We start from the raw sequence: 25,698 nt of genomic DNA, 5'->3' as shown, positions 1-25,698 counted from the left end.
TCAAGGGACCACCAACACACATTTTCATTTGGCCAAATACCACCCAAAAAGGTACAACGCCTTGTTTTTGAAAAGCAAATAGCTGGTGCAACAGAAATAGCATGCTCAATGATCAAGAGAAATGCATTGTTCCTGGAAAGCTGGGGCCAGTGAAGTGAGATGCATTGAACTCTCTCTGGCACTCAGATTACAGCACCACTGCTGTTTGGAGTTTCCGGTCAACAGTCAAACTGAATAAGAGACGAGGAGAGCACGGTCATTCCCACCAAGTTACGTTAGGGCATTCGTTTTCTCCAGTTTAGTTAGTACAACACAAACATGAGTACCTCTTGACAGGTTTGATAAGACTGAGGCATAAACTGCAGTTTAATTGAAACCGCAATACTTCTTTAAAATCTGTGTATTCAAAATTGTTTTTTGATGGACAAGGTTTTCTTAAATTTTCTGATCAATAAGCATCACAACTAGCAGTTTGTACTGCAAGAACCAAGGTCTTAAAGATGAACTTATTTACTTTTGTAATTTCCCCTCTCTTCTCTCATTTCTAGACAATCAGGTGTTGGCTTTTGGAGAGCTAGTAAGCACATCTAACACTTATGAGGACCACGACCCCAAAGAAGGCAGAAAACCTGTGACAGTCTCAACTGACAAGCCACTTTTATGGAGTATGGGTATTAGAAAACTGTGAACAAAGCACCCAAGCACAAAGCCTTAAAAAGTGCCTTTTTTCAGCAATAACAGCCTTTTATTAACAAAGACAATGAGTAGTGTAACTTTTGATTTATTAACACAGCCAAATAAAAAATTTAACACGCACAAAAAAAACTATTTTTACAAATTTTCGCATTCGATTCATCATCAAACACAGTTTCTGGCAGGCGAGGGTCTGTATGGGTTCACAATGGAGATGATTTAGCCACCACTGTAAACAAAAGATAATTCTTGCTTTAATAACAGAAGACTGCAAGCCACAATGTGTTAGAATATCTTTACGCAAATCACTTCACACCAAAGAATCTATCACTTGAGGACAAGCATAATTGTATTTTAATAAATTAAAATCTGATAAACTTTTTTGTGATCAATTTTTTTTTACCGCAATAAATGTGTTCACAAATTGTTAATTGAAAAAACTTACACAATGATGTTGTTGATGGGGATGTGGATGAGTTTGACAAAGAATCCAATGAAGCCCATGATGGCAAATCCAATTGCTGTGGCCATAGCAATTTTTTGGAATTCTAGAATACAGAAAGTAAAAGTTAATATGTAATTTCATAACAATTGTACAACAAAAACACTAACACAAAGTAAGATGAGTGAAGTTAAACACTGTACAAATGTGACCCTGGATCACAAAACCAGTCTTAAGTAGCACAGGAACATTTTTAGTAAAAGACAAAAATACAATGTATGGGTCAAATTTATTTTCTTTAATGCCAAAAATCATTAAGATCAAGTAAAGATCATGTTCCATGAAGATATTTTGTAAATTTCCTAACTTAAATTAAACAAAAAAAAACTATGTTAGTGGATGGCCTGCCACATCTCACTTAACAACTTCAAAGGCGATTTTCTCCGATTTTTTTGCGCTCTCAGATTTCTGGGTTGTATCCCAGCCAGATATTGTCCTATTCTAACAACTCATGCATAAATACAAAGCTGTCGGATTATATGAAAATATAAATCTTGAAAAATTGACCCATAAATTGTCCAGGGTCACAAATAGTCTGTATAGCATGTAAGAACGCATTACACAAGTATAGGCATATTTTAAACAATGTCCCTTGAAAACAGTTATTTTAATATTTCATTCAGTACTACTATTTATTATTAGTGAGAGCAAAAGGTCACTAAATTAAGGCTTTGGCTTTTTTTAAAAGCATCAAAGTCCCTGTAATATCTTATAAAACATAAAAGAAGGTCTATTCTAAAGATTAAGGTGGAGACGACACGTACCTTTTCTGTCAGGTTTCGTGCATCTTTTGACGAGCCTGATGGAGTCCTTGACGAACTGCCTGCTGGGCTCCACGAACTGCATAATCTGATCCATCCTGATTTAAGGCTAAAGAGAACAGAACCCAATCAGTACAATAATCACACGTCAGCATAACCTCATCCATTTGAATGAAAATGGAGCATGAACCACAACCGCATCACGTCAACTACACAGAGTTATGAGTTACACCCTGATTGATTACCCACATCCACTGAATAAAGTTTATTTAATACAACAAAGTTTACATGAAATATAACGTTCAGGTTTTATGGGTGAATTTTTACATCGCTGGATTATTTAGAAGTCTTATCTGATGTACTGTAATTCACTGATTAGCTAACTAGCACTGTTTGCTAATAAGACAAATCAGTATTCTTTAAACAATCCAAAATTAGTTTAGGCTTGTTTATAAACCCGTAATACATGATTATCTTAAGATAAATATTAATAAAACTCTGAGAAAGCGGTCCCATTTGATCAATATGTGACGCTGTTTACGCCGAAAAGCAAAGATCAATTTATAAGCGTCTTCGGTAACGTAAACGAATAAATGCTTTCATTTTAAAAGCTGAATCCTTTAACGAGCGTCGGTCAAGAGCACTAAAAACGAAAATATTGTGGGAAAAGGAACTTACCTGTGTTAGAAAATCAAAAGATGAAGAAACTGTTCAGCTTGCTGTGGAAACTGACTCCGCTATGTGTTGAGCCACGTAGATTTAACTGCGGAAAGACTGACGCAGCTTTACGGGTGACGCATGCGCGCTCTCTCACAACTGCTGCGTACAATGACGTGATTACTGCCATCTAGCGGCTGGAGTTTAGATTACAATGACTTGTCCACATCATCATTTCAGTTTAGACGTACACAGTGGGTTGTAAAAGAGACGTATGATTAGAAATCCGGGGCGAGAAAAGGAATTTTTCAAACATGCAACCTTTTAGATAAAACGTTTATTTAAAAAGTTATAAAAGTTTATGTTTACATAAAAGTGTGTTATGTATAAAAAATTATGACATGGATCCTGCCACAAAGCAAGCATTTGAAGCAAATGTAATTTTGAGATTTACTGTTTCCTAAACATTGGAACATGATTATGTTTTCAATGAAGTATTTCTTTAGTTCTTTAGAGAACAAAACATCCTCAGAAACTATTAGCAATTTTCTTTAGTTCATTAACTCAGTAAAATACAGTACAAATACATAACATATAACAATGCAGTAGACCCGAATATATTTTGAGTCCTAACAGTTCATTAGTTTTATTGAAAGGATAACAGCATAGATAAATTCGAAACGGTGGAGAGCATTAAAAAAGATGATTAGATTTACAATATATAACAGTGCTGGTTTGGTTATGCATTGTATAATGCTGCGGTTCCCATTATCTATGGCATTAGTACAAAAGCTTCACTTTCGCTATTCTCATTATATTATTAAGAGGAGAGCAGCGCCGTTGAGTCTTTCAGTCCCAAGTAATGCCAAGCAACTGACAGCTCAGCTCCCAGAGTTTCTGAGCCATTTCGTCATCCATAGCTTCTCTTGAACACCTTGCCGTGGCACAGTCACTGTGAAAAAGAGATCCTTGAGCAACCCAACCCAACATTAACATGGCCAGAAAAATTTCTGTGTTTGCATTTGATTATCTTGATACCCCTGTACCTGTAATATCCTCCGCTCTCTTTGTCCAGCTCTGGCTCCACAGCACAGTAGAGGGTGGTCTGAGCCCCCTGCACGGTTGTCTTGGTGAAGGGACTAATGACCTTGACTGCTATCTGTGCAGCCTTACTGAGATTTCTAAACAGCTCTGACTGTACTACACCCGGATGGAGGGAGTAAACAGTCACGTCTGTGCCTAGAGACATTATAATATGTTACCAAATAAAACAGAGTTTAGGAACAAAAGACGATAACAGTATGTCTTCCTAAGAGAAATGTTTAGTCTGCCATTGATATTTGCTGTGAAGGTCACATACCCTGCAATCTTTTGGCCAGCGATCGAGTGGAGAGGATGTTTGCTAGTTTGCTCTGCCCGTAGGCCCTCCGGGGAGAGTAACTCTTTTCACTGTTTATGTCGTCCAGTTGAATGCTTCCCCACGTATGGGCGACAGAAGCCACGTTGATGATCCTGGCGGGGGCGGATCTCTTTATGAGGTCCAGCAGAAGGTAGGTGAGCAGAAAATGACCTATCAGTGTTTTAGGGAAGATAAAAATAGTTAGGGGTTGCTTGACAATAACGACCTTCATTGTCTCCATGTGTCCTGTTGATGTCTTTGTTACTTTTTGTGTATGTCTCAATAAATGCATGGAAGTGGATGTGTATGGAGAGGATGTATATTATGTAGGTATTTGGGTCTTGGCAGGGGCAGAGCAGTCAAGCAACAGGAAACCAACTTGGGCTGATGGTGATAAATAATAAAACAAGTGTTGTGTCAGTTTAGAGGTTATGTTCCTTGAGCAAACCTGTACACCTTGTCTGAAATAAGGTTGTCTTAGTTTAACAACATTACTCGGTTAACTGTATGCCAAAGTAGCAATGCTATTTAGGTTGCTAAATGGGTCATAGTTGATCTGTCATGATAAGAGGTTTGATGCTAAAATGCATATACAACATAAAAGAACAAACACAAAAGTCTGTACCCAAATGGTTGACACCAAACTGCATCTCAAAGCCATCTGCGGTTTTTGAATATGGGCACATCATGATGCCAGCATTGTTGATAAGGATGTTGACTTGTTTTTCCTCTAAAACAAAGTTACAAATAGTCTGGTAAAAATAGCTAAACATACAGTGAGGTAGGTGTGAAATAACATTTATAGTCTAGATAAAAAAAATGAATTGGGTTGTTTTGATTCATTTATATTAATTCAAAAATGCAACTTACACAATAAAGCACAATAAAAACATGATAACATAATTACATAATAAAAGACGTGATATCTGAACATTTTTAGAAACAGAGTTATCTGTTTTTGAAATAAGATGATATATTGAATTGAAAATACAAAATGATATATGCAAATAGAATATTTGAACGATTGTTTTAATTGAATACAAACAACGTTACCATGTTTAAAGTAATAATCAAAATTAAGTAATATCATACCTTTGTTTATAAGTTCTGCAAACGCTCTTATCGATTTGGTATCTGATAAATCAAGTTTATTTGCCACAACGTTTTGGTTTCCAGAATCCTCCATTAATTCTTTTCTGGCGGCCTCTGCTTTTTCCACATCTCTGCAGGCCATGATGACTCGAGCTCCTGAGAAGGCAAAATAGAGATGTTCAGGGCAGTCATGGAACATTTCACTTAAAAAAAGCCGGAAAATCTTCTAGGATCTTAAACTGTGTTTACATATTCCACCAAATGCCCTTGCTGTGAAATGTCCTCGCATAAGTAATTATTTTGGTGCTAAACCGGGATGTAAGGCTGATGAACTAACACAATAGCTGTTTGCCTGGTAATTACTGTGCAGAAAGTCTATTATACTATTCAGAGCAATTTGGTTGGCAAGCATCAGAGTTTCTTTGTTGGAATCCAGCGGGTCGATGTGGGAAAGTGTGCGGTTGTACATTTCTCTGGCAGATAGTATTATAATCCTGTCATTTATTTATCAGCACACATTCGAAGCTGTCAAGACACTGTCACTTCAAAATGAAATATTGTCTGTTTTTGTTTACATTTGCGGTGTCACGTTTGACACACTGGAACACTGTGTATAATTTATTTGAGCTTTTTTTGTTTATCATGGTATATAGTGTTTTAACAGACAAAAAAAAAGAATATAACGGTATAGATCTAAAGTAATTCTATTTACTGCGGGCAACATGATTTGTTAACAATAAATGTAATAGATCATTCTAGATTATTCCAACTAACCTCACCACAACCCTTTCTAATTAGATTTTACTCTGTGACAACGGCAACATACATGGTTTTGTCCCATAACTGGTCGCCAGTTGATCCCATTCACTGCTTTTCATGTGCAATTACGGAAACAAATATGATCACACAGCATTTTCATTTTAAGCCTGTTCTGCCAGGAAGTATATTCTAAAATACCTGATGCAAGAGTATGATATTATAATCTGAGGTGTGTCAAAGTCTTACCTCTTCTTGCCAGGTCTCTGGCTGTCTCTTTGCCTATACCTGTATTAGCTCCTGTGATAATGACTGTTTTGTCATCAAGCCTTGCAGAAGAACTCCACTGACCACAGAAAAAACCTCTGTTCACAGAGAGAATATTAATGTTTACAGATGTGTTTTCATGTCTTTACAATGAGAAGATGGTTCATTTTGTGGATTGTGTAATATACACTTCAATATAAATTTTGCACAATAAATTGTCTTTCACACAAAAATGCTATTTTTTATGTATAATGTTGTTTAACAATATTTAAAGCAGAGTCATACATAGAATTTAGTATTACTACAATATATCTGGCATCAAATAAGACACAATTTATAACTTTCGTTTAAAGTCTGGGGTTATAAAAGTAAAAGCATAAAAACAAGGCCAGTTCATTAAAAGTTGCTGTAGACAAAAGCACTGCCTACCTTATAGAGTGCATTGTTCCAATATACTGGCAAGTGTCCCTTAGAAAACAGCAGATCTCTACTCTAGCGTTGTGAGTTATTTATGAATGAGATATTACTCTGTCGTCCACATCCAAGTCCCTCCCCTCGAGAGCATCGTCTTCTAGCCAATAAACACGTCCGAGATCTATATAAAGTAGACTTATCGAGTGAGTCATTCAGACAGCGTGATGCGTTTGGTAGTTATTTCGCAAAGCCGAAGGACCAAACACAACAATTACGACAACCATTTTAAAACCAAAAAGCTTCCCAAATGTGCAAATCAGACACGGACACGTTTGGCCACTAGAGGTCCTCGTTCCCCAAGTTAAATGAATTGACGGATGGATGGAATCAAAATAATAGTATCACTCCATCATATAACAATTTGTAACTATTCAACCTATAAACACGAGGGTATTGTTTACTTTACCAAAATATGTACGGCTAATTTTCGTAAGGGTACGATTTCAGTCCACGAAAACTTGTGTTAAGACGTTACACTGAGTTTGCTTTGTAAGATGTAAGTTCGGGACTCAGTGCTGTTAAAAGGTAACTAACCTATATATAGAAAATAAATATTTAATATATATTACAATATTTAAGTACATTATTTTTAAATGTGCCTGCGGGTGGGTCCCCCCAAAAGAGTCTTGGTTCGTCCCAATTTATTCCTACGTGTCGTGCGGATGTTTCTGCGAGTCTCGAGGCATTATGGACTGTTGTATACACGTACATTATGGTGCCTCTATTACATTTTGTATAGATATGTTTTAATGTTTGATCTCACAATAAACATTTATTTTGCGGCCAACACAATCCAGCTCTCTTGTGTTTAAAAAAACATTAACCTCGAAAAAGCTCTTGCAGACAAAGGTAAGAAAAGTGACGTTAGCTGCAAAGAACGCGTTTTACCATATTTATTTTAAGCAGTGTAGATAGATTTACAGATTTATTTTCACTTTCTTGCATCTTATTTATCACAACAAAAGACAATCACCGTTACCAGCTAATCACATCAGACTGGTGTCCAAACTATAACGTCTGACTGGTTTCGAAGCTAACTTCCGGTCTATGTTTTGTTACAATTATTTAACATTTCCTTCATATTAATTCACATTTCATAATATATTAATTGCATGAAATTAAACTGCTCAATAGTTATTGATTCTCTGCGGAGGTCTACCAGAAGTTAACGTTTGATTATTTTGCTGAAACCGTCATAAGTCAATCATAAGTACCCATCTGCACAAGCAACATAGATATGGCCCCAGATGGGCTGCTGTTGAAACTGGGTTATTATCATATTTAATAAGTGCATTAGTGTGAAATAAGACTGTGGTGGATGCTGTATCATCTCCAGCGAATGCCCAGCAGGTGGCAACTGGCAGCCCACAATCTGCTTGCGGTGTTGTTATCAATAGCTGCCCTGGAGCCGGGCGCCACAGCACAGTCACTGAAGGAAATGGTCAGGAAAAACAACATTAGTGTACGTACCAATATCTCAGGGCATTTATTTTGATGCAAAATGTGTTCAGAGGTATTATAGCACCTGTGTCACATCTAACAAACCTGTAGTAGGCTCCACTGGGCAGGCCAGGGGTAAGAGCACAATACAGGGTGGTATATGCACCCTCTGCGGGAGTTTTTATCAGTAAGCCAAATGTCTTGACAAAGAACTGAACAGACTTTTTCATATGCCGGACGAGATCTGTCTTCACTACACCGGGGTTGACGGCGTAAACACTCACCCCTATCTCTGTCAAAGAAAGACGATACACAGTTAGTCTGTTTATTCTGTCACTAGTTCTACCACAAGACCTCATATGTTATGTCAGGACAGAACCAAACAAATAGTTCTTGTTGCCCTTGTTGCAGAATGCTTGCGGGTAAAACATGAGACTCTCACGGTAAAGTCCCATACTTATGAATTCGTAACACCATTATATGGACACGCTATGACACAAACTGATCCAATTTTGATGATTCAAGAATTCTCTTTTATCTTTTAATAGAAATAATAAAATCTTTTTATAAAAAGGCATTGACATCATACATTTGCATTTATTATTTAATATTTTATACAAATTAATATTGGCTTTATAATATTACTATTCATTTAACGTGATCATTTTTCTTTTTTGATCAATTCTTCATAAAACTTTAATATTTATTTTATTTAATTGAATATTACTAGATCGTTTTCTTTATCAAGTCTTCATAAAATGTTCTGTTTGTTTCCAAGCTTACAATACAGAAATCCATAATTTTATATCTTTTTTTACACATATTAATATGAACTTGGATGTCAGCAAGAGTACCTTCCACTTTTCTGGCAAGCTCTCGTGTGAAGAGTACATTGGCCAGTTTGCTCTGTACGTAGGCCATCACAGGATGATAGCTCTTCTCACTGTTCAGATCCTCAAAGTTGATCTTTCCCATGGAGTGAGCCAATGAGGAGACATTAATCACTTTGGAAGGAGCTGAATGCTTCAACAGATCCATAAGGAGGAACGTGAGAAAGAAATGTCCTGGAGAAGAAAAGAGGTCATACATCTTCATCTCTGAATACGGTGAATACGTGTCAAGCGTCAATGACCTCTATTGTTGCTTAAACCCAGGAACATATAAGATAAATAAGGGAAGACTTGGGTAAACTATTAGACTTTGTTTCACAATGCTCATTTATAACAATCACGTAGAAAATAAGTATTCTTCAAGGAATAAGAGCGATTAAGGCATCATACCTAAATGATTGACTCCGAACTGCATCTCAAAGCCATCTGCTGTTGTGGAATATGGGCAGATTGCCACTGCGGCATTATTAATCAAAAAATTAAGAGATTTTTCAGCTAAAAAGAAAAAAGGCATACGTTTTAAAAGATCAGATCTGAGTATAATATGTCCTGATAATATATGATCTCTTGTATTATACACAATTTTGCTACTAATATGTAACTCACTGTTGTATATCAGCTCGGCAAAGTCACATATAGATTTGGTGTCAGCCAGGTCCAGTTTACAAGTAACCACAATGGCATTCTCCACCTCTCTGCGGATGTCAGATGCTGCTTGATCGGCTTTAAACATGTCTCTGCAGGCCAGGATCACTCGTGCACCTGAAATCGTATTAAAACATTACGACAGCACTTGTTTATACTATTGCTACTGTCGCACTTACTATGTCTGTTACGGCTACTATAATGATGACCATTACTTGTGAGAACATTCTTTGAATTATTTATTATGTACTGTTATTGTTAACAGCAATTTTCGAGAAAAAAGTGGTTATGTGCAGTCCAAGCTAAATTTATTATATTATGCTAATAAACAAAAGGCGGTTACATGTGTTACCCACCCCGTTTTGCGAGGTCTTTGGCTGTTTCTTTCCCAATGCCAGTGTTTGCTCCAGTCACTATAGCTGTTTTACCATCTAACCGAACATCAGATGACCAGCTTCTGAAGAACAGCCCCCTGAAAGAGTTATTTATTTTTCAATTTCTTACAAATTTGACAAATGTTTCCCCAAACAGAGTGTTAAAACCATAGGTTAACATAGAATATACTGTGCATAAAAATATAAATAATTGTTCAGCTAATTGTTCATAATTTGTGTGGGTAAAGCTGATAAAAATACCATAATCGTGTCCTAAGATGTGTGACAGCAAAAACGTACAATTAAATAACAATTAAGACATATATTCATAATATAAAATAATCTTTTGCTTTTGCTGACACACCATAGGACACATGTACAGTATATTTGTAAACTACACATATACTGTATGTAAGTTAATCATTCTGATTTACATACATTTTCAATATCTAAGACAAAGGATAATGCAATATACAAAATAGTCCTTACCTTAATGTATTCATTTTTCCACCATATTTATTAAATGTCAACCAGCCAGAATGATCTTTGTCAAAGCAACTCATACTGTGTGTTATGATCAGGGCTATGATAAATGCTCAGTATCATTTGTCCTTAAATAAGAGGGCTAGACACAAAAACCCTTCTTCTTTTGATGTCAGAACAAATTGATTAGGTTTGGTGTTCAAAGGAAACTCACATTTAATATTCCACATAATATCCAAAAGGCCATGCTGCTAAATAAAGCCGTGAAGCTATGTGACCCACTGTCAGCACACTTTACGAAAACATGTTCCTGGAAACTTTACCAAAAAAATTCCCACTAGCGAGATGTTTCACTTGACTTTCCTTTTAAAGTATTAAAACAAGTATCTTTTGTCAAGGTACTTTTTAACAGCTCTGGTAACAACAGTTGTGTCAATGAACATTAAAATAGCTAGAAATTACACAACAGCGCCCATGAGGATTGTTTTAAGGCTGCTTGATTTTAAACGATGGGAAAGTCTTTTTTAATTAATCTTGATAAAAATCAGGTAGTTTCCAGCCAAGCCAAATCGTAGCTCACCTGTCCAAACCTTGGGCTTCTCCTGTCACCTGATAGTATGTGATCTGTTCGGACATGAACATACTGTATTATGATCACTGCCATCTTAGAAATGACCAAGGGAATATAAAATGATCCATAACGGTGTAAAGAAGCTGTTCCCCCAAATTCCCACTTTGCTACAGAACACATGGCCGTAGTTGGTGAATTATAAATGCAGCTGATAGAGGCTCATTTTTTAGTTAATAAGTATAAAAAAGCAAGACCTAAAAACAATATTATATTACGGCCTGTTGAGAAAATCACCATATGCTGGTAAGCATGGTCATTTACTGGTGAAGCTGTTCATGAGATGAGATACACGGCATGTTCAAGCTCAAACCGGTGCAGCTATTACAAGAGATTTATTTTGCAGTATTCAACACGTATTTATACCAATTTCTTCAGGCTCCGAAAATTCTTCGATAAGAACACAAAGAATTGCCATCTCAGCTGCCATAGTTCAACTCTTACATCACAACAGGGTGTTTAATCGCACCACCGTTTCCGTTTAAATAACGTTTTGCAACGTTTTGTCGGAGCTAAACGCAGCCACAGTCATATTAAACCAGCACCAGCTAAGGAGCAGCTTAAACCAGCACACGACCAACACAAACCAGTATCCATGCTTCAAAACCAATACCTAACCAGGGATGCGTTCAGACCCGTCAAAACGTTGCAAAACGTTTTTTAAACGGAAACGGTGACGCGATTAAACACCCTGTTGTGATGACGCAAGAGTTGAACTATGGCAGCTGAGATGGCCATTCTTTGTGTTCTTTTTTAATTTGATGAAATTAGTATAAATACGTGATGAATATTGAAAAATAATATATATATCTTCAATTGTTACGTATATCGAGCTGGAGCAGACACATCTGAACGACTTTACTTGGGCCCATTGTGCGAGCTGTCTGTTCAATACCGCGTGGGTTACACACATGTTGCTGCTGATTGGGCTGATGTTCTTGACACAGCCACCAAACAAGAGAAAACGTATCTCAAATCCTGTTGCAAACCGTTTCCAGTAAACATGTCTTTCATCCCGGAAACCTTAGCAAAACGTTGCGCAACGCTTTGAGATTGAACATGCCCCGGTTAATGCGCACGCGCCTGGCCCTAAGTTAACTTCCGGTCTGTGTTTGTACGTTTGTCTGGCTAGTGGCTAATAATACAACTACTTAGTTATATTTTAATATATTTGAGTTTGGCTCCAAAAGTAGATAACTCCGATTAAAAAAAATTAAGACTCATGTTTTTATTTTGCATTCCAATTAATATCTGCAGTTGGCTTGTTTTGATTTAAGCCATTACAACAACAAAATTATACAGCCAACTTACACAATAAAAACACGATAACATAATAAAAACATCTCATAGATCTCATTTTGAAAATAAACTCTTCATTCATATTAATTTATATTCTCACTTTATTATATAATAATTGTATTGAATAAACAATTTGTTGAATTGTATGTAGTATGAAGTATGTTAATTTTATTAAATAAATGTAAATGTTGTGTAACTGTAAAGGTTCTTTACTGGTAACCCAAAATAATGCTAGCTAAACTAATTTACGTGTTATTTGTTTCTTCTTGTTATCAGACTTTATTTACAGGGACTCTATTCTTTGCAGATATATTCAATAAGTTAAGTTTGGTCTAGTAGACATACTGACCCGTCATTTAATTTACATTTTAATTTCTATAATCTATTAGATTTTTGTGTTTTTGTTTCTATAGTTATGCTCTTATTATAAGTAGTCCACTAGATGGCACTAGAAGAATACTTTTTGAGTGCTGGTCACGAGGACCCAAATGTGCCTAAATGCCTCTAAAACCACATTTTGGACCAGTCATAACTTCCTGTTTTGGCAGACAAAACTCAAGAATTCTCTTTTTGTCTCTGTTCCAGTAAGACCTTCCCAAAGTCATTCATTACTTCAATCAAGACAAACATCCAAAAATGATATTCCCTACTCTAAACATGCAGCTCTCTTGGTGAAAATTCTCACCTCATGTGGCTAAACTCTATTTGCTTGTATTTGAGACAGCTGGTAGCAATTAACTGCTATATTTAAACTGATGTATCAACATTGGTTTTACTCAAAGACTAAGGTTTTACCACATAGACTATGCAATAAACATTGCTTATCGCTCGCCTAAACGCCTCTCCCATTCCATCACACTCATTTAAATAAAATGATTTTCTTACAAACAAGCTTTATTTACAGTAATAAGTGCATTCATAGAAAATCACTACTCGTGTATTCATAACAACAGTTTTCAATCACTATATACATTTAATGCTCTTGCAAAACATCAATGATTATCTTTTTCTGCTCCAGTCAGACAGACTTGTCAGGTCAGCGGCACAAACGGCACGATAAATAAACAAAATGATTTAACATTTACAAAGAATGGTTTAAATTCATACATGTAGACATAGTAAATTATCCCTGTAGCTTTTTAAACTGTTATCAGCTCAGAAACTTAAAAAGCGTCTTTCAATGAGGTACTGTTCAATCGCTGAGTTTCTGAACAAGGCAGAGAGAAAGCAACACCCTGCTTTTGTTCTGGTGGCTTTACTTATGCTTTCTCTGGCTCTGCTAACGTCATATTTGGCTTACTGTTGCACCAAGCCACTCTCAATGTTCAATGATCTTCCCTTTCATCAAATTCATTCAATGCTCACTGCAAACCAACAAAAAGTACGGTATAAATACACAGGTCAACAAATGCATAGCATTTTTCATGAAATAGCACTCAAGTTGCTATAAGGGCTGTCGATAAACCTATCAATAAAAAAAATCCATGGTTGAAATAAGTCTATTCCTGTCCAGTAAAAGTATACTCAGTTCTTATTTTTGCCAGGACCAGTCATTGGTCACTTCCTGTACAGGCAGATGTCTCTGTGAATGGCCGATCTTGTTCTTGGCCTGGGGTGATGTGCTTTGGATAGATTTGGGTTCACTTTGAAGGCTGTCATCATTCGATTCCTCCTGAACCGGGCAACTGAAAGGTTCCTCCGTCGCCCCTCCGCTGCCCAGTGACGTCTGACTGACATACACCACAATGACCTCACCAGTGAAGTTCATTACCTGCCCGCTGGAAATAAAAGTAGTGTTGTTGTTTCCCGTCACCTGACCTGCCGAAAATAGGGAAAACATCAGTGTTGATGTTTGCGGAACAAGCAGAAGTAGAGACAGCAATATTTCCATGAACACCAAAAGCATTTCTTTCCTGGAGATGAATTTTAAGCGTAAAACTTGAACCTATTCAAGTTTGGAAAGCAAACAGTTTGCATGTTTTGGTAATCAGATCTATGTTTTTAAACCATACAAGGAAACGTATTTATAGTCTGGAACACATGATGAATAGAGCTTGGTGTTTACCAGCCTACATTTTTAGCTTATGACTGAACCTGTTATAAACAAGTATTTTTTTTGAGAAACTTAAAGGGATAGTGCGCCCGTAATAACATTTTTGTCATCATTTACTTACCCTCATGTCAGTCAATATATGACTCCCCTATATGACTCTTTCTTCTGAAGAACATAAAAAGGAGATATTTGGAGGAATGTTGTTGTGTCCATACAATGTAAGTCAATAAGGGGTGAATGTTTTAGGTTACCAACAATCTTCTTTTGTAAAAAAGGTTGGATACAGGTGACATGAGGGTGAGTAAACGATTTAGGATTTTCGTTTTAAGTGTACTATCCCTTTAACTGTCCCCCCCACTAAACTGTATATAGGATGAATGAACGGTTCCCGTTTTTCAGAACATACATATTCCAGACAAACAGACTATCAATGACTCATGTTTCACACATCTTTTAGTCATTTACCGCTGGATTAAAATGGACTCTACACCCACTCCTGACACTGCGTGCCTTCCAATACTTCTTACTTGAATACACATGACCTGAATGTGCTTGTTCTAATTATTACTGAAGAAAAATAATGGTCACACTGGTCCTATAACTGTAAATAATACTAAAAAAATATTAGATCCTAATAGAAATATTAGACATTTGTTGCACTTCCATACTGACTTATTTACATTTTAAATGCATTTGGCAGACGCTTTAATCCAATGTGATTTACAATGTCAACAAACTAGTTTATATTATACAGGTGTAAACATGCAGGTGGGGCTGTGTTGCATAATCAAACAACTGGAACAATTGCAACACTGTGCACTTCTAACCCCCTATTCCTGTAAGATTATTACTTTTTTACTTTTCCAATCTTTCATCATATTTATCCAACAGGAATATAATCATATAACAATGCTGGCGGATCTGGGAATGTCTGTGAAGCAATACTTCTAATACTTCACACGCACAGACATGTGTTTCTTTGAAATGTTTTATTTTCAAGTGTTTTTTTCTTACCAGATGTTAGAGCAGATTCCGAGCACTGGTTCTGATACTCTGTGTCTGCGTCCGGGTCAGACAGCTTATTATCATTGCTGTGGATCAGCGAAAGGCCTTGGTCATTAGCGCTCACAGACGGCAAGGGAGGAATGGTGGTGGAGTCTATGCTGCAGCAACAGGGTTCATTCTGTCTATATTGCCCCTCGACCCGACCTCTGTTGCCTCTTATCTCCGACATGGTGTCCTTACCAGCAGGGCTGCTGTAGTCCAGGTAGATTTCCTGGGAGCGCTGCATGTAAACGCAGTCGCCAGCGCAAGCAGGCAAGCCCTCGGAAGAGCAGTTCTCACATAGCGCAGGCTCTTTTAAACTGATCGCTTGCACATTTTTTGTTGATGTACCAGCAGCGTCTCCTGTCCTGCAGGAGCAGCAGGTTGACAGGCCTGTTGGTACCAGTTGACTACAGTCTTCGTTTTCTCCGACCTCTATGGGTTCCTTGGAGAGCACGCAACTGCAGGAGCTGCCTGACAGCGGGGATGCGGATCCAGTCCCAGAATCCTCACTGGAGCTCCCTGATGATGTGTCAGCTTGGTCGTGGTCTTGTTCCTTGTCAGTGGAGGTTTCATCGTTGATGGTTAACACGGTGCTGGGACACGTGATCTCTGGAGGGGTTTTCTCTTGGCAAATTAGAGGGCAGGTTTGCGCACCAGTAGGACAGTGTGAAGGTATCACAGTCTCCTAAAGAATAAAACACACTTATATTTATATGAGGCAAGTGAGGTCTGTGACTTTATATTATACGGTAGAAACCAAAACAAAAATCTCAACATCATCAGAGACTGTTTCAAAAATAAACTTTTGTGCTTTAATGGAAGCAAGGACATGTGACTTTTTGTCGAAGAGTATCAAACTTTGCATTTACTTTTTTTAACATTCGTTTCCTCAGACCTCTCAATGTCTTGGCATTCTTACTCACCTGTTGGTTTCTGCTTCGTTTCAGGTTTTGGACGCACGTGCGAAGATTTACTGTGGCGCCAAAAGAAAAGCTTTAATCCACAACATAGACATGAATCCCTCGATGTGTAATAAAGCAACTTAATCCAGAACAATATTTACCTGAGAGGAAGGTCATCCTTTCCTTACAGCAGAATAGAAAAAGAACCCCCAGAGATACCACGATGATGACGGAGAGGATGGCCACCACCATCCAGGGTGTCGTAGGACCTGAAGGAGTATGTCAATAAAAAGGATTAAATACTCATTATAGTCAGGTGTCATCAGTTTGTGATGATGGTCAAGTGATTAAGGTCATCGTAGACTTTTTCTGGTCAGCTGGGTGTGTTTTTCTCACATCTAATGAAAGCTTGAGCAACAGGCAACCAGAATAATTCTAGTAGACATTCGCTACCATTTCAAATAATGTTTTTTCCAGTACATTCCATTATTTGCTTTTAAAGTTATTATTAAAGATTATTACATTTTACAAATAAACTTTGGAAGAAAACTCCAGCCTGAGAATATTTTAGAGCACATATATGTCAGCTATCCTTCACTGCAGGGTTATAGTGGCCACAAGAATTGACAATGAGACATTACTGTGGTATCCAATTACATGGGTTTTTTAAATAAATAATTCATGGTCAGTTTTGTTTATTTTCCTTTTTCTTTTTTACCATTAAATCACAATTATGTATTTATAAACACATACATGTATACATACTGTTTTTAGGAAAATTGACATGTATTATTTATATTTACCAACAATTTAAATTAAATATAAATGTTTATTCATTTTAATATTTTACATTGATATTAAATATGTGCATGTGTATGTATTTAATATGCACAGAACACATACATATATTATGTAAAGACTTTTATTCATTTGACAGCCCTACTTTAAATGTGTTGAGAGGCAGAGAGAGAGTGTTGTGGCTCTCCAGCTAATTTTTTTAATGATTTTATCATGTGATATATTGATAACCGTGGTTTTTAATATCACCGTTATTGGCAATAAAGGTAAATTGTGATTCCTATGCAGCTCGGTAAATTTCACCGCCATTTCACAGTCGTGTGAGTCAGTTTTACCTTCTAATAAAACTATCATGGAACTTGACACAATACAAATGATTTCAATAGGCGCCTATTCCTGAGGTCACACATACAACACTTTATCCAACCTACCGGGAGAATGCAGTCCACACACCACATCTGTCTTACTGCTGCCTGGCTGCTTCTCAGTCTTGCCAATGGCCTTGCAGCTGGAAGAGAATGAGACATATCAACACAGGGCGGCTCAACAGCCTGGTCACTTCTGGCCTGATCAATCCCAATTTTCTCTGCTAAAAGTGACCACAGAGAATAAAGCAGAGAAAATGGGATCTTTCAAGGGGAAGTGGTGGAGTAATTAATCATAATACCACAGTGCGGTAAGACTGCGGGGGCTTGAAAAAATGACTGAGCATTCCTGTGACCTCCTTCAGACAAACAGTGTGCCCGTGAGAAGAAAAGCTGTGACTTTGAGTCCTGTTTAAGCACAGGTCTGCGTACGTGAGTCAGAGAACAAGCACGTTTGTGGCCCACACTTCCATCTGTTGTTAAACCTGTGGAGTTGTGAATTTTACACAAAGTTTTTGATCCTCACAGATACTCACTCTGTCCATTTCTTGCACACTTCTGTCGACAAGGAATCTGAGAAAAATCCATACTGACACGGGACACAGGATGCTCGGTCTGACGCTTTGTCTGAAATGAAGAGAGATTAAGTATGTTAATTTAGAAACAGAGGGACAGAAGTGTTCTCGCTTATCATTTTAAGACTTTTTAAAGATTTGATAAAAAATGATTAATAACACCACTTTAATGTACCCTCAGGACAAACATGTTAACAAAACGTTTTCAAACCAGGGGATTTTTCTAGGCGGCCACCTCCTAGACTAAACCTTTATGTTTTCTTTACAAGAAATCCTGTGTGCATTTAACAGACTGTCATTTATAACTGCAGTTGTGACATCACGCCACAGTAAAGGGGCTGTTTCTTTATCAGCACACTGAGGCGCTAATTTCTTGTACATCATTGCAATGTTTATAGCTGGTATTTGGAACGTTGCATCAGCGCGTACGGTACACAGCGAGTTCGCCGGTATGAACGCATATTGCGTTCAGAACGACTCCCACATGACTTACGAATATAAGAGATCATTGAATCATTTAAAGTGAACCACAGAGAATGCAAGATGTGAATGAGCTTTGCTAATTTTAGCCATTTAGTAAGATTTAACTTATATAATTCAGTTGGCTATAGCGAAAATGGTTAAAAGCGCTATTGATCAACAATAACTTTTATATAACTTAATAATTGTCATTTTCATCTCATTCTATTAGAACTTTTAATATGTGATGTGGTACGGTAGGCCTACGTGTGTATAAGATCAGGATGGCACCACCCCGCCTCATTTTGAGCCAGGAAAAACCCTGAACGCCCAAAATATGATGCACTTGAGAATTACAGCACAGTTTGATCCTTTTTACATGAGCCCACAACCCGTTCAGTCACAACAGGCTCTTACCACGCATCTCAACTCCTTCTCCAGCAGGGCATTTCTCAATCGCCTCACAATACTCGCAGTTTATTAAGGAACAGTGGAAACCCTGTTTGCATCGACAGGGTTCGGGCGCAATGGGGTTGTGTGGACGAGTGCGGTTGAAGCCTTTACCTGCAAAGATATATAAAATATATATTTTTAAATACATGGAATAAAACATTGTTAATATATATTGTATACAATATATATAACAATACATAAAGAATGTCCACATTTCATATATGTGTATTTTTTCATCAAATATAAGCACTTGGTTCTGTGACCCAGTCTGTGAAATCCATACTAAAGTCTCAAAATCTAATTTTGACAAAACAAGAATCAAAGTTTTGTTTTTTTAAGCTGGGTTTTCACAGACTGGGTCACATATTTGGCAATGTATCGTTTATTTTTTTGCATTATATGTTCCAGAAAGTATATTCCCATATATTTTCGTTTCAGAAAGGAGGTGACTGACCCCCGTCGCAGAACTTCTGAGGGATGCATTTCATGTCACTGCTCCAGTCCGGCTGGTACTCATCACGACCACAACCCCGGCATTTTGTGCCAGAGGTGCCAGTGCAATGGTCGAAAACATATTTTCCTGCATTTTAAAGAAATCAGTTGTACAATTAAAGATATTAAATCAGATAAAGGCCAAAACAACAAGCACAATGCAAAACACAAAGAGAAATCCTCCGGATCTGTGGGGTGGAAGTGTTTATAGATCATGGTTTATGTGGATTTTTGTGGACCTCTTCCCTTTTCTCTTCTTCTGCTTTTTAATTCGGAAAAATGGGCACTAGCAGTTATTTCTTTATTTAAACCTGACCTTTCACACACAGCCTTTATAAATCACTTCCAATAATCAGACAGATATTAAGTTAAATGTGTTACCTGTTGTACGACAGGGTGTACTCACCTGGTTCACATTTGCTGCAGCATACCCCGTTGTGCTCATACTCAGGCTGACGGCAGGTTTTGGCCAATCCTGTCTGAAACAAACGTGAAACAAATGTTATACAGGAACATGTCACATACGTACCAGAAACATCTGAGTATGAGGTAGATTTTTGGAATAATTGTGTAACTGTGAGATGTGCTCTCAGAGGACTCATGGGATGTTTTAAATATAGATGTTTACTGTGTGTAAGAGACAGGGTTTCAGCCTAACTAAATCTTCAAATGACCAAAAGATGACATCACAGGTCAAATGTAGTATCAGGGCAATACATCCAAATGTACTCTACCTTGTATTACATTCAGAATTATTTAGAAACCTGTTTGCAATTGTACTAAAATGCATCCAAGAGACATCAAACAACAGATGCATGAAAGATTTTTTACTGGTTGACATTTCGTCATTCTAGTGTGTTTAGTCAGTTTCCTTTCAAAATATGTTTTCCTAAAGCAGTTTATATACTAAACTATAACCTTAAAAAAAAATGTGAATTTACTTTCGAATCTTTACTCTTGTCATAATTTCCATTGACAATCTTAATTCATAAGCTTCTTTCGACTGGTAAAGACATCAGAAGGAAAGAGAGAGAAGAGAAAGGCTGTATATGTAGGGGTATATTTTTCAACTCACAGCAGTCTGTAGAAAGAACATAAAAAAAGGAAAATAAGACACAAACGCCACCCACATCCCTCCAGATACCACAAAAGCATTCCATGGTTTAACAGCAGGGCAAAATTATACGCTATCCTCTAATTCAGTGTAAATATGAGAAAATCCAGCTGTCACTAATATAAAAGACAATAAAAAGAAAATAGTGCCAAGCTCAGCATACTGTCGGAGGTGAGCAGGGTTGTGTTATTTCTTAACAGACTTGAAATTAATATGACAATTTTTCCAAGTATTGTAAAAAAATAAACACACTTGTTAGTCATGTTGAGGTTTTGTATGGCAGCCAACATGGACTGTATTTTAAAATTAGAGGACGATTTATGAATCATGAAAGCATTGTTTATCCCACTAAAACAATGTAGAAAGCAGTAGCAAACATTTTCCTATGTGACCATATCCAGTCTTATTCCAATTTCCAGACGTAGTTTATGGATCAGCGCATTTAACCATCACCTCAACAGGAAAACTCCACGTGTGTTATGGAAATTCATAAGGAAAGACTTCTTTATCAAATCTGTTGAAAAGGACATAACCTTTACCTATACAAGTTAACTGTCAAGCTTAGTGTAACCAAATAAACAAATAAGTTACTTATGAGGAAAAAACTGCTTTATTCAAATGATGAAAACAGGTCCTATGGTGACCTGATACACAACCTGTGGATGACACACACTATTCAAATAATAATGTTTATATGCAATATAATGCTCTTATGATATTTAAGAATGCATTACCATGATTGTATAGCAAATTACAAAACTGACTTTAAATTTGTAAATGATGAAGTGTTTATTTTATTGTTAGGACATTGCAGTTATGGACTTGATTGAGAAGGGGTTTTCTTGGCTTGTCACAAGACCCACAATCTTTTTGACGGAAGCATGATGAAAAAACACAGGAAACCCATAAGAATGTTCAGAATTTTTTTCGGATCCCTCTGCATCTAAACATAAGGCCACGCTTGAGCGACACAACATATTTTCATTGACTAAATATATAAGATCATGGTCAGTAACGCCCTGAAAAATTATACGTTAGAAAATATGCGCCGGACACGAGATGCCTTTCTCACGGGACATCACTATGTTTAGCCGAGTGTTGCACGATACGTTGAGCTGTAACTCACACTAATTCAAATGATTTTATAAGATCAGTCGAGGTTACTGTGTCTATGTACGTGCAAAGAAAGGCAGAAATTAAATAGGTAAAATAATTTGGTAAACCGGTATAATATACTATATTATATATTGTAAGACATTTCCCAACCTATGTCATATGAAATATGACTCACAGTTTAGGTAAAAAAAATAGCATCACAACATCAAGAATTTGGCAAGTCTATGCAAGTCTATTGCCTGAAGAATACACTAACAACATTTATAACAATTAAAGGTTGAAAAAATCATTCAATGTAATACAATAACATTTTCTTGTATAATTCTGCTCACAACTTGCCAAGTTCAGACCTGAATGTGATGCAATAGAAAACAAGTAAAACCTTCTGACCTGATAGACCGTTAGATAACAGAGAGACAGCTGGGAGACTGATTTACTCGCTGTCAGAATGAATGAATGAATGCATTTTGATAGCACAAAACAAACTCTTAAATCTATATTATTTCCAAATGCCTCCTACAAACCAGACAGGAAACATCCATTATGATTTCATTAACGATACAAGTTTTGAAAGATGCTACTTGAAACGATAGGGAACGTTGCATTAATACGGCTATGACTTTGAAAAGGTTATTTGTAAATTTTCAACGGAATGCTGCAGAAGTTGGGAATTTTAAGGAACCGCACATGCCTGTTTTGCACATTTCATAATCGACGGTCGCATTTATGTTTAGGGGAAACCTTGCATTGTTCTGTAGGAAAAAACCCACACAAGCACCCTTATGGTTTAGAGATCATTCAAAACAACATGAGCGAGTTACATCCCATTGACGTTCCCTTGCATATGGAGTTCCCCTCACAATTCCAACTCTGGCAAAAGTGCACAGAATAAATCTGACTGCTAGCAGAAAACTGCTTACACCAAAAGAACAAGAGAGACTACATATCTAAACCGGTCCTGCTTAAGAAAAAAACAGAAACCATCACAGATGTAGTGGTTTTTATAGAAACTATAATTGCCTCTGTGGGTCTCTATTGGTAATGTGATCGGTTCTGCTGGTGGATGGGTACCAGCACATCATTAGACCCAAACCCACAACATAAAGGAATTTATAGTGGTTTTAAAGGAACATATTATGATTCCTACTGACAGAAACCATTACAACTTTTCAGCTTGTAGGTGCTTACAGCATTTTTGGGATGAAAGTGTTTTGGGAAAAATGTCTTGTTAGGTAGTTTACTAGGTTTTGTGAACTGTACAAGCAGTTTCAACAAATCAAGAAGAGAGGAGAGTAACGGAGTTTGGCATTGCGGTGAGGAGGAGGGCTAGACTAAACGGATTCCAGTAAACACAACACTGACAGCTTTTCCCGTCAAAATATTGACAGAAAAGTCATATTTAATATAAAAAGACGTTTTAAAATAAACGCATTTCGATTGAAAAGGATAAAAAAGTGTGTTCACATCAGTTACAACCGCAAACAACTTACCTGCGTGCACAGAGCAAGCACCAAGTTCGTGATCCATCCTTGAAATATCCAGCTGGCTGAAAAATCCAGTCTCATTATTCTAAACTTTAAAACACGCGCCGGGTAAAAGCGGACTCAGCTGTGTTTTTGGGGTTTCAGTGTGATTGTATGTATGGTCCACAGGAGTCCTCTGTGCGCTGTTGGTATCAGAGAGAAGAGATGAAAAAGTGTCCAAGTTCCAGTCTCAGAGATCATGTCCCATGATGTTCAGTCACCCACGCCTCGACTGCAGCTCGCGCTGTCTTTCCACAGCACTAGAGTCATGTGCATGCTGCCCAGTCTCTCACAAGCTCCTCCCCCTTCTCGTATTCAAAGTATTCAATACACGATTGGGTTGATATATATGACAACACGTGATTCAACTGCAAATATTAGGGTCGAAATATAGATACTGTAGCTTTAAAACAACATCAACAATAGTTGTGATGGTTACTATCGTTTTTTTAAATATGAATTAAACAATATTTAAAATAAATATGAATTAAAATTGAATATAAATAATTTTATAAATTCTCATTGTTCGCAAAATAGCTCATATAATTTACACATCGGGTATACAAAGAACTGTAAATAAACAATACAAAAATGCAAATGTCTTATAATATATTTTTTTAATTTTTTCATGAAATATTGCAGCGTTAATAGTAGCTAGCTTATCAATGTGGGTGTTTTTTATAATTCATATACCCTCATTATCTTTGGATAAAATCTGAAAATGCACATCCGCCCTGAAAAGGCTATCTCAAATGACGTAATCTAGAGGGTTTGGCCGGAGCATCTGTCAACTCCTCCCCACGCCCTCCCAAACGCAAGCCACGCCCACTTTCCCCTTGATTTTTTTTGTCCACTCGGAAATATGTCATAATACGGAAGTAAAAACGATCGCAACTTCCGGTTCACGGGGACTTTAACGGCAACAACACGAATAAACGTGTGCCCCAACTTAACGTCGTATTTAAGAAGAAAAAAACTTGCATGCTTCAAATATGGGTTATCAAATTAATTTAGTGTCATAGCTTTAATTGTGTAGCTTTTATCCTGTCAGTCCTAGAAAGTCTGTAGACTGTAACATTTAAATAAAGCTTACTTTTATTCTGTATTATTCATGAATAAATCAGTGAATCTCAACCTTTGACTTCAAGACTCCACCCCATTGTCCATAATGATATTTGAGATAAGAAAATAAGAAATAAAAAACAATGAGAAATACATTTGTTTTAGCTTATTGTAATATTGAGACATCTTGAGGGACATCTTTGAGTATTATCGTATTTCAGCACATATTGAAGGAAGAACTGAAATTGTAATTCCACTTCTTAGATTCCGAACCATCGTTGGTAGGTAAACCTGGCTGGGGTAGATAGCAATGTCCCCTTTGAGAAACTCCTTCTAGGGCGTGAGTGTGTCTGGAACTTTGCCAGAAGTTTCACTAATCTGCAATACTCTCCCTTTCGAGCTCAAAGCTGCCGTGTATGCCCCATTAATCCAGCAGGCTGCTTTGAATAACTGTCGTCAATGAAGCTGAAGGGCATGTTTTGGCACCAATGCACTCTCTTCCATGCAACTCCCCCCCAGCCACCCATGCAAATCAAGTACACGCTGTACTCGGTTCCTGGAGGCCTTTCTAAAAAAGCTGTTTTGACAGGCAGTTTAGAGATGTCACAACAGACCAATTGTTCATACAGGAAAAATAACACACAGCCAAACATGTTATTAATAATTTAGAAATATTAGGAAAGAATTTGGTGTTTTGCAATTGAATGAGTAACAAACATGAGTAGTGGTATTACAATATTTGGATCTGCACTCAAAAACATCTTATAAATTGCCATCAAATTAGTTGCATATTGGGCAGAACTCTGATCGTGTTTGCTGTCTAGTTATACACATGGTCAACAGGGCAAAAAAACAAAACAAGGAGAGGCAGAACGTTCCTGTGGTTTATTCTGCCTCTCTTTTGCTCTTTGGGTTTGGAAATGTTCCAGATTTCTGACTCACAGTCCTCTTCAACTCTTGTCCTGCACTTGTGAGTACTTATCCTTGCTGATGAAATTTCCACACATACTACTGTAGATCGACTCTATAGTCAAGACACAAATCTCAGGAGCACTGAGGCCTGGTTAACCTCTTACCTGATCCCCATTAAAGGCTATGCAAATGCTTCTGTAAGAGCCTGATTGTTTCTTAAAAAAAGAAAGAAAAAAGTTACATTGGATAAACACAAAAGTTAAAGATTAAAATTAATATGCAAATTTTGATCTCCTTGCGTCATTAAATTGACTCCTTAACAAAGGCTTCTGTAAAAACAAACAAAAATGTCCTCATAGCAACCGATGACCATGTAATCAAAAGATAATTTATCATCATCTGAACTTTGAAACTTTTCCTCCAGAAACAAGGTAATGTCTTTGAAGTATTTGAAGGCCATATTTTTA

The 25,698-nt window shown here is 37.0% G+C and overlaps 4 protein-coding genes across 7 annotated transcripts in view; 1 reads left to right on the top strand and 3 right to left on the bottom strand.

Moving 5' to 3' along the window:
• tpk1 (thiamin pyrophosphokinase 1) overlaps positions 1–916 on the top strand; it is a 50,567-nt gene extending 49,651 nt beyond the window's left edge. For all 4 annotated transcript variants that reach the window (XM_056738637.1, XM_056738634.1, XM_056738635.1 and 1 more), the window contains one exon: positions 549–916. In XM_056738637.1, coding sequence (XP_056594615.1) covers positions 549–688 — 140 coding nt within the window. In that variant the 3' untranslated portion in view covers positions 689–916. The remainder of the gene's footprint in view (positions 1–548) is intronic.
• A 2,049-nt stretch (positions 917–2,965) lies between these two features.
• zgc:112332 (uncharacterized protein LOC553712 homolog) lies at positions 2,966–6,926 on the bottom strand. Its single transcript, XM_056738681.1, has 7 exons — positions 6,557–6,926; positions 6,110–6,225; positions 5,105–5,260; positions 4,638–4,742; positions 3,974–4,183; positions 3,660–3,852; positions 2,966–3,565 (listed from the first exon to the last, which is right to left on the bottom strand). The coding sequence occupies exons 1-7, from the start codon at positions 6,568–6,570 to the stop codon at positions 3,463–3,465; spliced, it is 897 nt and encodes a 298-aa protein (XP_056594659.1). The 5' UTR covers positions 6,571–6,926; the 3' UTR covers positions 2,966–3,462.
• A 247-nt stretch (positions 6,927–7,173) lies between these two features.
• si:dkey-73n8.3 (uncharacterized protein LOC100150965 homolog) lies at positions 7,174–12,115 on the bottom strand. The gene is made up of 8 exons (XM_056738680.1): positions 11,973–12,115; positions 10,440–11,057; positions 9,933–10,048; positions 9,538–9,693; positions 9,322–9,426; positions 8,896–9,105; positions 8,147–8,333; positions 7,174–8,030 (listed from the first exon to the last, which is right to left on the bottom strand). Exons 2-8 carry the CDS (start codon positions 10,511–10,513, stop codon positions 7,928–7,930), a joined length of 951 nt encoding a protein of 316 aa, XP_056594658.1. The 5' UTR covers positions 10,514–11,057; positions 11,973–12,115; the 3' UTR covers positions 7,174–7,927.
• A 1,135-nt stretch (positions 12,116–13,250) lies between these two features.
• Positions 13,251–23,507, bottom strand: tnfrsf11a (tumor necrosis factor receptor superfamily, member 11a, NFKB activator). Its single transcript, XM_056739105.1, has 10 exons — positions 23,225–23,507; positions 19,911–19,983; positions 19,467–19,592; positions 18,977–19,123; positions 18,062–18,152; positions 17,592–17,668; positions 16,524–16,631; positions 16,384–16,433; positions 15,428–16,145; positions 13,251–14,178 (listed from the first exon to the last, which is right to left on the bottom strand). Exons 1-10 carry the CDS (start codon positions 23,297–23,299, stop codon positions 13,892–13,894), a joined length of 1,752 nt encoding a protein of 583 aa, XP_056595083.1. The 5' UTR covers positions 23,300–23,507; the 3' UTR covers positions 13,251–13,891.
• Between the last annotated feature and the right edge of the window lie 2,191 nt (positions 23,508–25,698).

This window comes from Triplophysa dalaica, chromosome 23 (genome assembly GCF_015846415.1).
Source record: "Triplophysa dalaica isolate WHDGS20190420 chromosome 23, ASM1584641v1, whole genome shotgun sequence".
Lineage (NCBI taxonomy): Eukaryota > Metazoa > Chordata > Actinopteri > Cypriniformes > Nemacheilidae > Triplophysa > Triplophysa dalaica.
Note: the sequence above shows the minus strand (reverse complement) of the source record. Positions and strands in the feature narration are given on the sequence as shown.

Excerpts from the sequence above, each read along its gene's own strand:
- zgc:112332 (XM_056738681.1), bottom strand. Across the intron at positions 4,743-5,104 it reads TGCAGAACTTATAAACAAAG|AGGAAAAACAAGTCAACATC; the intron begins GTATGATATTAC and ends ACTTTGTTTTAG. Across the intron at positions 3,566-3,659 it reads GAGAGCGGAGGATATTACAG|TGACTGTGCCACGGCAAGGT; the intron begins GTACAGGGGTAT and ends TCTTTTTCACAG.
- si:dkey-73n8.3 (XM_056738680.1), bottom strand. The coding sequence starts at position 10,513 with ATGAGTTGCTTTGACAAAGATCATTCTGGCTGGTTGACATTTAATAAA. Across the intron at positions 9,694-9,932 it reads CAAAGACCTCGCAAAACGGG|GTGCACGAGTGATCCTGGCC; the intron begins GTGGGTAACACA and ends ATACGATTTCAG. Across the intron at positions 9,427-9,537 it reads TGCCGAGCTGATATACAACA|CTGAAAAATCTCTTAATTTT; the intron begins GTGAGTTACATA and ends TTTTCTTTTTAG.
- tnfrsf11a (XM_056739105.1), bottom strand. The coding sequence starts at position 23,299 with ATGAGACTGGATTTTTCAGCCAGCTGGATATTTCAAGGATGGATCACG. Across the intron at positions 16,434-16,523 it reads AAGGATGACCTTCCTCTCAG|TAAATCTTCGCACGTGCGTC; the intron begins GTAAATATTGTT and ends TTGGCGCCACAG. Across the intron at positions 16,146-16,383 it reads AACGAAGCAGAAACCAACAG|GAGACTGTGATACCTTCACA; the intron begins GTGAGTAAGAAT and ends TTTATTCTTTAG.